Source organism: Schistocerca nitens, chromosome 2 (assembly GCF_023898315.1).
Source record: "Schistocerca nitens isolate TAMUIC-IGC-003100 chromosome 2, iqSchNite1.1, whole genome shotgun sequence".
Lineage (NCBI taxonomy): Eukaryota > Metazoa > Arthropoda > Insecta > Orthoptera > Acrididae > Schistocerca > Schistocerca nitens.
The window spans coordinates 794,202,285-794,219,354 of record NC_064615.1 but is presented as its reverse complement, the minus strand read 5'-3'; the positions used below and the strand labels follow the sequence as shown (position 1 = coordinate 794,219,354).

The 17,070-nt window shown below is 39.8% G+C and overlaps 1 protein-coding gene across 4 annotated transcripts in view; it reads right to left on the bottom strand.

The window, feature by feature from the left end:
• The window catches only part of LOC126237047 (ATP-binding cassette sub-family A member 7-like), a 607,922-nt gene that overhangs the window by 540,201 nt on the left and 50,651 nt on the right, over nucleotides 1-17,070 (bottom strand). For all 4 annotated transcript variants that reach the window (XR_007545025.1, XR_007545024.1, XR_007545023.1 and 1 more), the window contains exons 4-5: nucleotides 11,535-11,673; nucleotides 8,408-8,553 (exon numbers count right to left, since the gene is read on the bottom strand). Coding sequence is in view for 1 of the 4 variants with exons in the window: in XM_049946811.1 (XP_049802768.1) it covers nucleotides 8,408-8,553; nucleotides 11,535-11,673 (285 nt within the window). In the remaining 3 variants the exon portion in view is untranslated. The remainder of the gene's footprint in view (nucleotides 1-8,407; nucleotides 8,554-11,534; nucleotides 11,674-17,070) is intronic.

The window sequence follows — 17,070 nt, the reverse complement described above, 5'->3', positions numbered from 1 at the left end:
GTATTTCTTTTTGCCTGCTTCATTTACTGCATTTTTATATTTTCTCCTTTCATCAATTAAATTCAATGTTTCTTCTGTTACCCAAGGATTTCTATTAGCCCTCGTCTTTTTACCTACTTGATCGTCTGCTGCCTTCACTACTTCATCCCTAAGAGCTACCCATTCTTTTCTACTGTATTTCTTTCCCCCATTCCTGTCAATTCTTCCCTTATGCTCTCCCTGAAACTCTCTACAACCTCTGGTTCTTTCAGTTTATCCAGATCCCATCTCCTTAAATTCCCACCTTTTTGCAGTTTCTTCAGTTTCAATCTGCAGTTCATAACCAATAGATTGTGGTCAGAGTCCACATCTGCCCCTGGAAATGTCTTACAATTTAAAACCTGGTTCCTAAATCTCTGTCTTACCATTATATAATCTATCTGATACCTTTTAGTATCTCCAGGATTCTTCCAGGTATACAACCTTCTTTTATGATTCTTGAACCAAGTGTTAGCTATGATTAAGTCATGTTCTGTGCAAAATTCTACAAGGCGGCTTCCTCTTTCATTTCTTCCCCCCAATCCATATTCACCTACTATGTTTCCTTCTCTCCCTTTTCCTACTGATGAATTCCAGTCACCCATGACTATTAAATTTTCGTCTCCCTTCACTACCTGAATAATTTCTTTTATCTCGTCATACATTTCATCTATTTCATCATCATCTGCAGAGTTAGTTGGCATATAAACTTGTACTACTGTAGTAGGCATGGGCTTTGTGTCTATCTTGGCCACAATAATGCGTTCACTATGCTGTTTGTAGTAGTTAACCCGCACTCCTATTTTTTTATTCATTATTAAACCTACTCCTGCATTACCCCTATTTGATTTTGTATTTATAACCCTGTATTCACTTGACCAAAAGTCTTCTTCCTCCTGCCACCGAACTTCACTAATTCCCACTATATCTAACTTTAACCTATCCATTTCCCTTTTTAAATTTTCTAACCTACCTGCCCGATTAAGGGATCTGACATTCCATGCTCCGATCCGTAGAACGCCAGTTTTCTTTCTCCTGATAACGACGTCCTCTTGAGTAGTCCCCGCCCGGAGATCCAAATGGGGGACTATTTTACCTCCGGAATATTTTACCCAAGAGGACGCCATCATCATTTAATCATACAGTAAAGCTGCATGTCCTCGGGAAAAATTACGGCTGTAGTTTTCCCTTGCTTTCAGCCGTTTGCAGTACCAGCACAGCAAGGCCGTTTTGGTTAATGTTACAAGGCCACATCAATCAATCATCCAGACTGTTGCCCCTGCAACTACTGAAAAGGCTGCTGCCCCTCTTCAGGAACCACATGTTTGTCTGGCCTCTCAACAGATACCCCTCCGTTGTGGTTGCACCTACGGTACGGCCATCTGTATCGCTGAGGCATGCAAGCCTCCCCACCAACGGCAAGGTCCATGGTTCATGGAGGGTATATTATTAATATTATTAATTAATTATATCATCCCGCACCACCTGCAGCTCGTCATCCGCAATGACGAGGAGCTCAACAAGCTCTTGTCGGGCGTCACCATTGCACAGGGTGGTGTCCTGCCCAACATCCAGGCCGTCCTGCTGCCAAAGAAGACCGAGAAGAAGGCCTAAACAGAGACCGCGGGCCCGGCCCCGCCCACCAGTGCTGCGTGCTCCTTGCACGCAACGCGCTTTGCCGGCTCGGCTCCAAACAATGTATATTATATAATTATATTATTACATAATTATATTATATATTAAATAATATAATTAACACCTCATATGAACAAATCTTTAATTTCAAGTTGTATTCTGTATTATGTTTCATGTAATTAATGCAAAGGATTTTACTTTTACTCACTGTTTGCTTACACATCATGGCATCTCCTGTTCCACTCAACAGAATGTGTTTAGCAATGACCAGCACATGCTAGAAGATATTCCGATGAACTTTTACATGCACAGTTGGAAACTTATAAAAATGTTTTCTTTTCAAACAATTTTTAGACAAAAGAAATGTATGCCATTTAGCACTGAACAGTCTCCTTAAGTAATCACATACTGTATTGGTTAACGTAAAATGCTGATTTTTGTGCAAAATATATAGTTCGTGAACTGTTAATCTGACATAGTGGGGATCCCAAACATTCGAAAGTAGTTAAAAGAATGAGTCCCACTAGTGTTCTACATGACCTTACAGGTGAACTTAGACAAGAAAATAAAGGATGTATCATAATTAATAGCAAAAACTGACACAGTTGAAATTGTACAATAACAGAAGTAAAATTATTCCATTACACGTAGGTACATAAACGAGTCATTTGTGAATGGGTGGTTATGAGCTGCCACTGACTTCAGATTCTAGTCAGTACAAATGTATTTGGCATGTGAACTTTACAATTAAGTCTTATCTAATTGGTTTCAACTTCACCTATGGTCCATGTTACAGAAATGTGGTAGCTGCATGATGAGGCACCAGCATGTTTTGTTGCTAGTGTGACAGAGCACCAACATACCAACATAACCCAAGATTGATGTGATGAGCTGGGTCTGTACCTTTGCCTCCCAAGTTCACCCAACATCAAATCCTGGGGATTTTTCAGTTCTGAGTCACCTTAAAAGTGAAGTGTACAGCACTCCTGTTGATACAATTGAAGAACTGGAGCTGCAAACTGTATAGCCTTGTCAAATATTTACAAGATGAGTTTTTAGAGTTTGGGGAGGAAAAAAAAATCATAGCTCATTGTAGATATCAGTGCAGTACTGCATCCAAGCGCAAGGATGACAAGCAGAACATCTCCTTTAACAGGTATGAATGCACAGTAAATTTTAACATGCTGGAGCAGTATTGTATTTCTCATTAAGGTAGTTCATGGGTGAAATTTGAGTCAAATTAGATGGAGATTTAATTGAAAAGCATACATTACAAATACATTTGTGCTGACTAGAAGAATATTTAATACAGAAGTCGGTGGTGGATCATAACCACACATTCGTAGTCATCTCACAAATGGCTAGCTTGCAGACACTAGTTTACTGGAATGTTTTTGTTTTTTGTGTATGTCCATTTATATCAGTTGTTACTATTGATTATGATACAACTTTATAATTCAAAGATTACTGGAAATATAGGAAAAAAATACTTTGCACAAATTTGCAATTATAATGCAGTCCACCAAATGTTTTCTGTGTAAATAACTAACTGATATGCAATAAGACTGCAGATTCATAAACAGAATTTGTTTCCTTTATTATTATTTTCTTCAAAGCTACAATATTAATACATTGACACCCAGGAAACTAAAAGAAAGCTGAGTTTGTTGTTTAAGATTAAAAAAGATGTGATGCGAAGTATTTTGAAAATATCTAGACAGAAAACATTAACTGAGGATTACTGAAAGTTAAAAAGGAGAAATGCCATATTTTTACTTAGAGTTAATGCTTCAATAATGTGAGAATAGATAAGAAAGAACATTGACCTGATGGTACACAGAATATGCAATAAATAATGAAACACACTGCAAGCACATTGCAGCAAATAGTTACTGCAGTAGCAAAATTATCTGAATTTGTAATCTTACACAAAAATGCAATTTTTTCCAAGATAATGAAGTTATTAAATTATCAACATTTTGTGTTCCAGTTATACAGGTATCAAAGTCTTACACTGTTTCCCATGGAACAGAGTAGTTACAATGATGTGTAAAGCCAACAAAAGCACTATTCCACAAGAAGCTATAATGTAAATCTCTGTGTGTAAATTAGACTGTACAGTGAGTAATACACAATCTTAATGTCTACAGGAACTTATCGCCTTCAAATTGTTGTTCCCCAGCCAAGAGTCTCTTATTCTACATCTACAGTGCACTGGTCTGCAGAGTATGTAGACCCCACAAACCACCACACAGTGCATGGTGGAGGGTAAAGGTACCACTACTAATCATTTCCTCTCCTATTCCACTCACAGACAGAGTGAGGGAGAAACAACTGTCTAAAAGTCCCTGTACAAGTCCTAATCTCTCACATATTACCTTAAAATACTATCTTAAAATACACATTTGTGGCAGCAGAATCATTCTGAAACTGCCTCAAAATGCTGCTTCTCTAAATTTGTGCAACAGTGCCTAGCGTGAAGAGTTCCCTCCAGGGAGTCCCATTCGAGTTCACGAAGCATCTCTTTGCTACTTGCAGGCTGATCAAACCTACCAGTAATAAACCTAACAGCCCGCCTCTCAACTGCTTCAATGTCTTCCTTTAATTCAACCTGGTGGGAATCCCAAACATTCGAACAGTACTCAAGAATGGGTCACACTAGTTTTCTACAAGCTGTCTTCTTTTATGGATGAGCTACACTTTCCCATAACACTCTAATTAAAACGAAGTTCCCTGCTACCAAACTGATGTATTCTTTCCATTTCAGATCGCTTTGCAATGTCATATCTAGATATTTAATTAAAGTGACTGTGTCAAGCAGCACGCTACTATTGCTGTATTTGAACACTACAGAGCTGTTTTTCCTACTCCTCCGCATAACTTCAATTTTTTCCACATTTAGAGCAAGCTGCCATTCATCACACCAACTAGAAATTTTGCCTAAGTCATCTTGTAAATTCATACAGTCACTTGATGACAAGACCTCCCCACACACCACAGCGCCATCAGCAAACATCCATAAACTGCTGCTGACCCTGTACATCAGGTCATCTATGTGTATGAAGAATCAAAGCAGTCCTATCCCACTTCCCTGGGGCACTCCTGACAATATCCTCATGTCTATGAACACGCAGTTGAGTACCACATACCTGGTTCTATTACTTGAGGAGTCTTCGAGACACTCGCACATCTTTAAACCTAAACGGTACACTCTGACCTTGTCAACGATCTTCAGTGGGGCGCCGTGTCAAATGCTTTCCAGAAATCTAGAAATATGGAATCTACCTGTTGCCATCCATCCATGGTTCGTAGGCTATCATGAGAAAAGAGCAAGCCAAGTTTTGTACGAGTGGTGCTTGCTAAATCCATACTGATTTGTGGACAGAAGCTTTTCCCTCACAAGGAAATTTTATTATATTCAAACTCAGAAAGTTTCCAAAAATTATGAAGCAACCTGATGTTAAGGATGCTGATCAGTAATTATGCAGGTCAGTTCTTACATACTTTTTTCCCTTCATTTGGAACTTTTCACTGGGCGAGACATTCGTGATAAACGCAGGCTAATTAAGCAGACAGTGCCACAGTGTACTTTCTTTAAAATCAAATTGGCATTCCATTCGGATGTGGTGATTTATTTGTTGTCAACTCTTTCAGTTGTTTCTTTACCCCAAGGATGTCAATTTCTAGATCTTCCATGCGTGAGTCTGTACAACAGTCAAGTGATGGTATGTTTGTACGATCCTCTTGTGTGAATGATTTCTTAAACATGAAATTTACAACTTCAGCTTTCCTTCTGCTGTCTTCTACTGCCACCCTAGACTAGGTGGCTGGATAGAAGCCTTAAATCTGCTTAGTGATTTTATGTAGAACCAGAATTGTCTTGGGTTCTCAGCAAGATCTTTCACTAAGATATGGTTGTGGAAGTAGTTGCATGCTTCGCACATTGCTCTTCTTACAGACCTACGTATTTCTACTATCTTTTGCCTGCCAATATATGAACACGCTTTTTTGAACTGAGAGAGCAACAATTCTGTTTCCTCAGCACTTTCCAAATTTCATTATTAAATCACAGAGAATCCTTTCCGTCCTTAATCCACTTATTTGGTACATACATCTCCAAAGCACAATTTACAATCATTGTAAACTTTGCATATAATCTTTATACGTTCTTCATACTGGAGCTAAATGATGACCGTTCATTATATAACAGAGATTCTAACAACTGTTTATCTGCTTTTTATAGCATGAACAGTACTGTCCTAGATAGATTTATTAACTTCAGTAATAATCATTTCTACGATATCATGATCAGTAATCCCAGTTTCCATACAGACATTGTCAATAATGTCTAGCCCCTTTGTAGCTATAAGGTTTAAAATATTTTCATTGTGCTTGGGTTGTCTAACTAGTTGTTAAAGGCAGCTTTTGGAAAATATGTTCAGAAGTACTTCACAACACTGTCTGTCCATACTGCCTGCAGTGAAGCCACAGTCATTCCAGTTAATACACAATAGGTTGAAATCACCTCCAATGAATACTGCTTGATCTTGGTAATAGTCCAAGCTGCTGGAGATGGTTGGTGGTCATGTGTGGATAAGGTGTGCTTGCTTGTATGAATGAATGGTATGTGTTTATGCTAGGGCTGAAAGTTTGTGTGTAAGTGTCTTAATTGTGTGTGTCTGCAACTCAACATGTCATCTTTACGATAAGTAGCAGTTTATCTTTTCCTACATTGTTGATATTCCAATCTGGAGCTTCCATTGTTTGATTTCATCTAGACCTGTTATACACTCAAATTTGACCTCAGTAGAGACAATATATTTGTCAACTGCAATAAACGCACCCCTCCTATGGCATCTAACCTGCCTCTCCAAAAAATGTTCCATGAACTGTTAAATATCTCTGAGCTTTCTACTTCAGGTTTCAGCTAGCTCTTGGCCCCCAGAATAATTTCAGTTAGAGAAATTTCCTGGAGGCCAGTACATTCGAGAACTTTGTTATGAACACTTCTACAATTTACTGTTAAAATCTTGACAGTGAAGTATGTCCACTTCGTATGCGATCTAATTTTGCTGCCTGTATATCGGCTGGCGAGCATTCATCAAAGAACCTCGAACTACCGCCCAGCCCAAAAAGGCCCATGAGCATTCCACAAGTACTCAACTGCCCGAGTAGCTGCTTCCTTTGTGTAGGGCACTCCTGACTAGTCAAGGGGAATCCTATAGCTCTGTGCCCTATAATGCAGGTCTATAAATCGGCACGACCATCAAAGAATCGACATAGCGCCTGGTTGAGTCCCCCTACTTGGTCCCCAACCAAAGTTCTACTAGGCACCCATAGCAACTGAAGATGTCCTCAGAACACATGTGAAAGGCATCACTGGTGCAGACATGAGCAACAACTTTTAGACCAATGCATCCTTCACCCTCAATAGCCACAGGCAAGGCCTTTTCCAGATATCAGCTGAGGTCCCCTCACAGACACACTGAGTATACACTGGAATTCTTTCCGGCCCTGGGTGTTATTTCCCAAAGGGTGCCTATAACATACCTCACACTGGATCTCCCAATAAATATTGAACCCCTCCCCTTCTGTGCCTGCTCAGACCGTGCTGAAGGAGTAACCACCTGTCGACCCACTGTGTCAATGGGTCATGTGGTATGGCAGCCTCCACACTGACACACTGCCACATTGCCTCAGGTGATGTGACAGCATAAGAAGCTGTAACTCACCCTAGGTGTCCCATGTGATGCACCAGTTTCTCCACTGCCACCATAGCTTGAGGCAGCAGTCTGCACAGATGGCAGCATCTGTTCATGAACTGTGACAAGCTGCTCCTACACACACACACACACACACACACACACACACACACACACACACACACACACACTGTCCATTCTATCCTCCTATTACTTGGAACTTGAGAATTTAACTATGAATGCTAACAGAAATGACTAAATATGTGACTCGCACGGCCCCTGGTGCTTCACCAACAGAGGCTGGCACCTGACTGAGCTGTGGTCAACAGTTACTGGCCTTCGATAAACAACTAACAACTGTGCAAATGTACACATGACCATTACTACAACACATTACTATACCTCGCAAAGGCAAAAATAAGCAATGAACTTAAGAATTAAACTTTGCAAACTCAAAAAAGAAAGCAAAGAATTTAAAAATTAAACTAAGACACAAACAGAGAAGCTAAATATGCTACCTGCCAGACTCCTGGTGCTTCAGCCGTGAATGCTGATGCCTGACTGGCCACCATACTACCATTGTCAATCTACTTTTCAGCTGCATTACCAGAATGTCTACACAACTGCTATGTTTTCTACCTCCTCCTCAGTACTATTGCACTTTGAAAAATATTTAAATTCTCAGAAGCACGCATTTCTACTCCAATTGTATCCCTTTGTTTTTTTCCTTCCTGCTCTTCCTGCTATTCTCCCACAGCTTGATTCAAATTCTTCACATTAGTATTGTAATAATTGTCTCCTCTCTTAAAAACTTAAATGCTTTGGAGCTAGTGATTACATACCCTATGTTTCAGAGAACATCTCTGTTTCAACTACTGCATCAACCACAAGAAAATTATGACAGTTGAACAGAACACAGTTAACAAGGCTGAAAATTAGTAGAGAGATAGTGGGACATACAAGGAGAATTAAAGAAACTACAGAAAAAGTCCTGTAGGTAAGACATATGAGGCTTTACCAAACTACAAACACAATCTACAAGCAATACCAACCCTGCAATTTCTGCCCATGAGAGAGGTTTCTAAAAAATTTACTTAAGTCTTCTACATCGTCAGCAATTCCTTTCAGTGACTGGAGTTTGTAAGTTATAGTTTCATTTCTGAAGACATTCTGTACATCATCTAATACTGCAGACAATCTGGAATAAAAAGCACAACTGAAATCGTTTGAGTAATGCACCACACAATATGTATTAGATAAAATAAAATTATCAAATTTAAACATCATACATTTCACATTAAGGTATTGCAATGTAGCAGAATAGGACAGTATTAAACAAAGAGTACGATTCCACACATATCGGAGATCAAGACATTGTCTATGCTGAAACAAGTCTACTCTTTTGTGACATCTGTTCAGCAGTAGATGACAATACAGGTGTGTGACATGACCCTTTTGAAACCATTCATTTTCTAAAGTCATTTTTTTGAAATTTGCATACCTTGCATTCTAAAAGAAAGTTTTCTGGATTTGTTATATTTGACAACTATAAATCAACATTTCATTTATCATATTATATTATTTCCATTATATTTTGAAAATCAGTTTATTTTTCACTATCACTGAACATATTAATTATCCTATGTACTCATATTTGTTACTTCTGCCGATTATGAAAATAAATTTATTTTTGGCAATACTCAAATTATTAAAAATCCATTACAGAAATAATATTTATTATTACAAAATGATTCATTCTTTGCAAAACTTTTTTTTTTAATTTCAAATATTTCTGACATAGGTTATCGCAGTCTGACTTGCATTGACATCTGAAACTCTTTGTACTATCGAAATGTAACATCTTTGTAGGCTTTGTAATTTCTGGAAAGTTAGTTGGGAGGGTGAATCTGAAGGGGTTGTGGAGAATAGCCAAGGAAGATAAGTCATGGGCTGGCCCCCTTGTAACTATGTGATATGCACTGAAAGATTCAACAATATATGGAAAATTGTTTATACTCAAGAGAGCTTTGATTATGATTATGGCAGAATACAGAAAAGTCCTCCTCAGGGGCATTCTATTTATGTTTCTTCAGCAAGGTGGCTTGTAGTAGCAGTTTTCCTTGAATGTTTCTTTGTAAGTGGCTCAGTGCCTTCAGAAGATATTCAGCATCTGAAATGGCTTTCACTTGATGCACCAAGGTGCTCAAAACAGAACTTTTCTGTGAAGGGTGATAATAGCTGGTAGCATGCAGATACTGGTTTGTGTGGGTGAAACACCCAGTATCTTTACAGCAGACGAGGACATCAAGAAAAGGCAAGGCACCATCTACTCTACCTCCATGACAAACTTCATGTTGTCATGGGTGCTGTTGATGTGGTCCAAGAATTCTCCTAGCTTTCCACATCTATGTGGGCAACAACAATGCCATCGACGTAATGATAAAAGCAACTGGGCTTTGCAGTCCCTATGTCAAGGAAAATGTCCTCGAAATACTCCATAACGAGGTTAGCTATCACTGGAGCTAATGGGTTTTCCATTGTGACGCCATCCATCTGCTAAAATAGTCTCCGCCATACAAAAAATATGATGAAATAGGGTGTGCTTACATAAATCCACAACAGTGTCATCAAAGCAGATCTATAGAATCTTTTATGGAAACATGTGTGAATAATGACACCACATCACAGCTGACCATCACGTCTCCCTCTTCTAGACAAGCATCTAACTCAACTTATAAATCCTGTTATATTGTTGATGTTGTGCACACAATGACCAATATGTGGAATAAGGAGGCTGGTCCGATGTTTTGCGAGTCTGTAAGTTGGTGATCCAATGGTGGTTACGATAGGACATAGACGTGTGCTCTTCTTGTGAATCATTGGAAGGCCATGCAATGTAGGCAATTAAGGTTCCCAGGCAGGAACTTTTTAACAACATTCATTTCCAGTGAAGACCGCTTGAGAAGCTCCAACATCTTCCTCATTATTCTGGATGTTGGATCCCTTGATAGTTTTTGATGCATCTCCTCCATCAGCATCAACCAGATCTTCATGTCACAATCAGCTCTTTTCATAATGACAACTGCATTAGCCTTGTCTGTACGCAGAACTACAATGAGAGGATCACTGCAGAGCTCACGATGACCATTATGTTCAGCTCATAATGTCTGGGGTTGACAGCTTGTATTTTGAAAGAATGTGGCTCATTTCTCAATGACTTTCTTTTGTGAACTTTTTGGAACTATTACTTCTTTCCTTGGGGAGAGGAGAGAGAGATGGACCAAGGAAGTTAAAAAAAAAAAAAGGTTCAAATGGCTCTGAGCACTATGGGACTCAACTGCTGTGGTCATAAGTCCCCTAGAACTTAGAACTACTTAAACCTAACTAACCTAAGGACAGCACACAACACCCAGCCATCACGAGGCAGAGAAAATCCCTGACCCCGCCGGGAATCGAACCCGGGAACCCGGGCGTGGGAAGCGAGAACACTACCGCACGACCACGAGATGCGGGCGGAAGTTAAAAGAAGCACTGTCTACTCTTATCTTCACTGTAGATGACTCCTATCATCCTGGAGTCCAAGTAAACTGCCTTTCCTTATTTTAACCTTCCCCTCTCCATACCTCTATCCTCCTACAGGAAGGAAGTAATAATTCCAAAAGCTGAGGTAATGTCACTGCTTTTACTTTCACATGTTTGTCTGTTACCAATACTAAACATTTCATCTCCCGAATGTAAGTAATGACCAGCATTTCTGTCTCATATTTACTAGTTTTATCAATTGAATTTCCTGTTTCTTAAAATTATTTACAAATTAAATTTTCCTGTTTCTATTTTCCTATGGAAATACTACTTAGCTCTCTTGGTTGTCTGACCACGTGAAAGGCCTGTTACCTTAACATTTTTAATACCAGTAATGAAAATAACTAAACATGTCACTTACTCTAGTGCCAACATTGGTCAATATACCAACAAACAGTTTTTCCTGCAGAACTCTCAATTTTCTGCAAAACTGTAGTACTTTCACCAGAGGTTCTTTTCCTCATGTTACTTTTCATCATCAGCTCTCAAAAAAGGAAATCTAATGTTTTGGAATATCCACTAGAATTTCCTAATTTTCAGTTTTACTTTAATCCTTCATATTTTGATTTCTTATTTACATTATATTTATCTTTTTACCGTGTTTTATTTGTTGTGTTTTGAAAGCTGCCAAACGAGTCTCCCAATGATCCATGGCAAGTGTTATTAAATGCACATATAAAACCATAAAGGAAGTGGTAATAGCCAGCAGATGGCATAGGTTTCTCCTGGTAATGACCTGGAACAATCCAAAGTTTGGTATCAACATTCCTACAGATAGTGTCCAAAAACAAACAAACTACACACAGTGTTAAACAGTATACAACTGCAAGCTCCAACTGCTTGTATATGTAGCACTTTCAGTTAAATTTATTGCTAGAAATTGTATTTAAAACAATAATCTTGAATTTATATCACTCTCTGTGACACACCTTACCAACCTCCATTTAGAAGAAAAAACAACATACTGGGCTACAACAGCAAACAAGTACTGACACACACACACACACACACACACACACACACACACACACACACACACACACAGAGAGAGAGAGAGAGAGAGAGAGAGAGAGAGAGAGAGAGAGGGGGGGGGGGCTGGGGGGGGTCATAAATAGTACATTAAAAACATTGAATTTCAGTCTAGAGATCTTCAACTCTTTGTATCTAAATTGGCCGTGGTTGTTACTTTATGTTGTCAATAAACTGGCCATCCTCTATGTCAGTGGTTCCCAACCTTTCTTAGACCATTATCCCTAAGTGAAATCCAGTGGTGGAGACAAAGTACGTGACAATATCTCGCCACAATGAGAAACGCCTTTGTTTTAACGACTGGCATCCAAACTCTTATATCATAACCATGACAAACACTTCCCTATTTCACAATAATACAATGTCGAGGATGGACATCCATACAACCAGTTCACATGCTAAACATGTGCCAGCAAGGTTTATCCTATTAAGGATAGTCATTCAGTCAGTCTGTATGGAATGATATTTGCTTGGGCCACTGTCATACAGTGGTATGGTGTGAAGAGTTAAAAGCACACAGGATAGGACATGACAGTGGTGGGACATCATATTGTTCATTTACTGGTACCTGTCCAGCATAGGAGAACTTACCAGTGAGTATGCGAATGCTTCTGTAGCTCTCAACTTCATTTGAACACAAAAACATCTTGCCCACATGGCCAGTGCTGTAAGATGGCAATGTCCCCTGAAGTGGAACAATACTACATTGAAAAATTAAGTTTCATTCTTTTCTAATGTAACTCCCTTGAAAAGGGTTAGGCAACGGCCTTGCCGCAGTGGCTACACCGGTTCCCGTGAGATCACCGAAGTTACGCGCTGTCGGGCGTGGCCGGCGCTTGGATGGGTCACCATCCCGCCGCCATGTGCTGTTGCCATTTTTCGGGGTGCACTCAGCCTCGTGATGCCAATTGAGGAGCTACTCGACCGATTAGTAGTGGCTTCGGTCAAAGAATACCGTCCTAACGGTCGGGAGTGCGGTGTGCTGACCACACGCCCCTCCTTATCCGCATCTTCCTCGGCAGATGACACGGCGGCCGGACGGTCCCGGAAGGGCCACTTGTGGCCTAAAGACGGAGCTTTTTTTTTTTTTTTTGAAAAGGGTTATGTATCAGACTGGAATTTGAACCTTCTTATTTTGAGGCATTATTCACCCCAGAGAAAGCTATCGAGGCATAACTTACAGAAAATACTGCAAGAGAGCCTCTGTGGAATTTAAGGGGGAGAGAGAGAGAGAGAGAGAGAGAGAGAGAGAGAGAGAGAGAGAGTAGGCACACTGAAGTTTTAAATTGGGGCCATGAGGTTTAATCCATTACGTTGTTTCCATATAACACACACTTCACTACTGACTGAAATATTCATTTTGAAAATGACCTGAAGAGTCTTTGGTATGACCATAACATGTTCTAGCATCAACTAACATTAGGCTACAATTGCAAAGTGAAGCACCCACACATCCAGATGGGATTTTCCTGAAATAGACAATAGCCAAATATGTCCATGCTTGCATATAACTTAAAGGCTTTTGCTAAACTATTTTTCACAATTTCCTTTTGTCAAAAGGCACTTGTCCAACAGAGCATACTGTTTTCACAGTACTATAATACTGTTCCATCATGAAAAGAATCATTATCTTCTAAAACATCTTCATAATTATGGCAATCAGGACAATTTTGTTTCAAATTCCACCTTACTGGTACCTCCAGTAAACAAACATGCCCACTCCTTTCAATTACAAATTCTTTCTTCATTGTACTTCCACTATGTATACATTATTATGACTTTTTCCTTTTTGTATTACCCTAACTCTTAACCACACAAATCATTTATCTTCTCCCTAATCAATCTTTATGTCTCTCTCTCTGTTCTTGTAACCTGTATACTGAAGCTGGCTCAGTGCTTATAATGTACTACCTCTGACCCACTATCTCCGACACCTTCCCTTGATATTTCCCTCTCCGAGGCCTCACTATATGTGGATCCCTTTCATCCCTGTGTCTCAGTGAACTGTCCATCATTTTAACATTCCATAAGCTACCAATGGTCGAAGTAAAGAAGATATAAAATGTAGACTGGCAATGGCAAGGAAAGCTTTTCTGAAGAAGAGAAATTTGTTAACATCGAGTATAGATTTAAATGTCAGGAAGTCGTTTCTGAAAGTATTTGTATGGAGTGTAGCCATGTATGGAAGTGAAACATGGACGATAAATAGTTTGGACAAGAAGAGAATAGAAGCTTTCGAAATGTGGTGCTACAGAAGAATGCTGAAGATTAGATGGGTAGATCACATAACTAATGAGGAGGCATTGAATAGGATTGGGGAGAAGAGAAGTTTGTGGCACAACTTGACTAGAAGAAGGGATCAGTTGGTAGGACACGTTCTGAGGCATCAAGGAATCACCGATTTAGTATTGGAGGGCAGCGTGGAAGGTAAAAATCGTAGAGGGAGACCAAGAGATGAATACACCAAGCGGATTCAGACGGATGTAGGTTGCAGTAGGTTACTGGGAGATGAAGAAGCTTGCACAGGATAGTGTAGCATGGAGAGCTGCATCAAACCAGTCTCAGGACTGAAGACCACAACAACAACAACAACAACAACAACAAGCTGCCAATCCCTCCTCCCCCAAGGAAGGAACCATTAGAGCTAAAAACTAGGAAGTCTATCACTTTTATATGCATCAATTGGTGGTACTAAACTTGCGCGAGTTTCTCCCGGCGTATAAAATGTAAATTATCAAACGAAAGCGTTGGTATATTGATAGAGACACTAACAAACACACACACAAAATTCAAGCTTTCGCAACCCACGATTGCTTCATCAGGAAAGAGGGAAGGAGAGGGAAAGATGAAAAGGATGTGGGTTTTAAGGGAGAGGGTAAGGAGTCATTCCAATCCCGGGAGCAGAAAGACTTACCTTAGGGGGAAAAAAGGACAGGTATACACTCGCATACATACATTAACTCACACAAAATAAACATCTAGTGCCATCATGCTATCAAAGATGGCCAACATCAGAAGTAATCAATAGTGAATATTAACTACCAAACAGTGAACAAATAACACTCACTCTGTCCCTCAGTTGTTTGACCAGGGAGAGAGCAAGATTCCTAGTACAATTTCAGCAAAAACCTGTCTCTATTTATAATGTCTAGCTAATTTAATCTCAACTACTTCCTTAACAATGCTAAACTAGCCTTGTCACTTCGATTGAAACACTCGAGCTTTCAATAGCTGCCTCCACCACCATTAGGATGTGAAAATCACTGACTGTGAGGCCCGGCACGGTGTTCTGCACATGTACGAGAGTGTGCTGAAAAGTAATGCCTACAAATTTTTTATTCTGTTCTCTATACTGGTTGAGAGGTATTACATGTCTCACATATTACTCTGTCAGTTCTACTACACTACCACCATAAATGCTGCAAGGTAAGGTGAGACCGCAGACAACTGAGAGCACAAATGCGAAGAATTTACCTACACATGGAGCACCCTCTCCTACAGCATGACTATGCTGGACCACGCATGAGCACTGGGACATAGTCAACAATCTGATGCCTTTGGTTCATGTCTTCAATCATCCTTCAAACAGTCCTGATATGGCCCAATCTTATTTTCACGTGTTTCCACAACTTCAACACCTTCAAGGACTTCACACTGATAGCAATGAAGTGAAACAAGCAGAGGTGAGGTTGTGGCTCCATCAAAGTAAAACATTCTATAGAGATGGTATCAACAAACTGGTCTCTCATTGGCAGAATTGTGTTTGTTGCCAGCATGATGAAACCGAGAAACAAATATGAACACATGTGGAATAAAGATGTAGAAAGTTAATATCATTTGTTTTATTTAAAAAGCTTTAAGAGTTTTCACATATAAAATTCGAAAGGATTACTTTTCAGCACATTCTCATAGATGCAGTAGCATCTGGAACATTCCCCAGAGAGCTGAAGTGATGCATGCGCAAAATGCAAGTCAGGTAGCTCTTAGCAGCTCCGAGCTGTTGTTGGACTGAGTGTTGTTATGTGGTGCAGGGGGCGACGGCACATTTGAATCTGTCACTCCTGCCTCCCTACAAGCATCAACCCTACATCTTTGCTTTTGGTCAATGCCAGAAGCCCACAAACATGCCCTACTAAGTGTATACCTCTGCTCTCTGTTAAAATTATTGCTGGTTACTCTAATTTCAGCTGCTTTTTTTTGTAACAGAATCTGAATACCATGATGTCTAATTCACCTTTTCAATTTTTTTTTTCATGACCATGTTCTAGGGAGTTTTCAGCCATGGCCAACTTCTCAAGTTCCCTTTTCTAAATATTTCTAGAGTGCTCTACAAAATGCTCAGTAGTCTGCCCTACGTAAATGATACAACACTCATAGAGGACACTATAGATCCCAGGAACTCTTTAAGACCTTTGTTATCTTTAATGGGACATAACATATCTCCATGACTTGGAGGTGAACCTGAACATTGGTCTCAGTCCACGTCTCTTCAGGACACGTCCTATCTTGCTAGTTGTTGCTCCCAAGTGTGGAAGGAATACAGACAGCCTCGCCTCTTTTGCCGATTCATGAGACATCTTTCATCGGTGGCACCTGAAAGCTTTAGCAATTTCTCCCCTGCAGTAACCATTTTCTCTGAATACACACTTCAAATGCTGAAATTCAGGCTATAGATAGTTGTCGTCAAAAATAATATTTGCCCTGTGAACTAACATGTTCAGTACCGCTTCCTCCATGCAGCATCGTGAAAACTGTTAGACTTCAAGTACTGGCTTAGTATGAAGATTTCCTGTACACTGAATAATCAAAGAAGCCCTCTGCCTTCTGCCCAACTAAAACATCCAAGTGTGGAAGCCTTGCCCTCTCTCTTATTCTCAACAGTAAATTTAATGGTGGGATGGACTCCGATCATGTAGCTGACGAACTACTGCAGCGCATTTTTCTCTTGAGGCCAAGTTAGCAAGGTGTCGCCAACATAATGTAAGAAGCAAGATGGTCACAACTTCACAGATTCAGATATTGCTCCTCAAACTGTTCTATGAAAAAGCTCAAGATGGCTGGAGACAGTGGGGATCCCATAGCATAACATTCATTGTTTTACAGG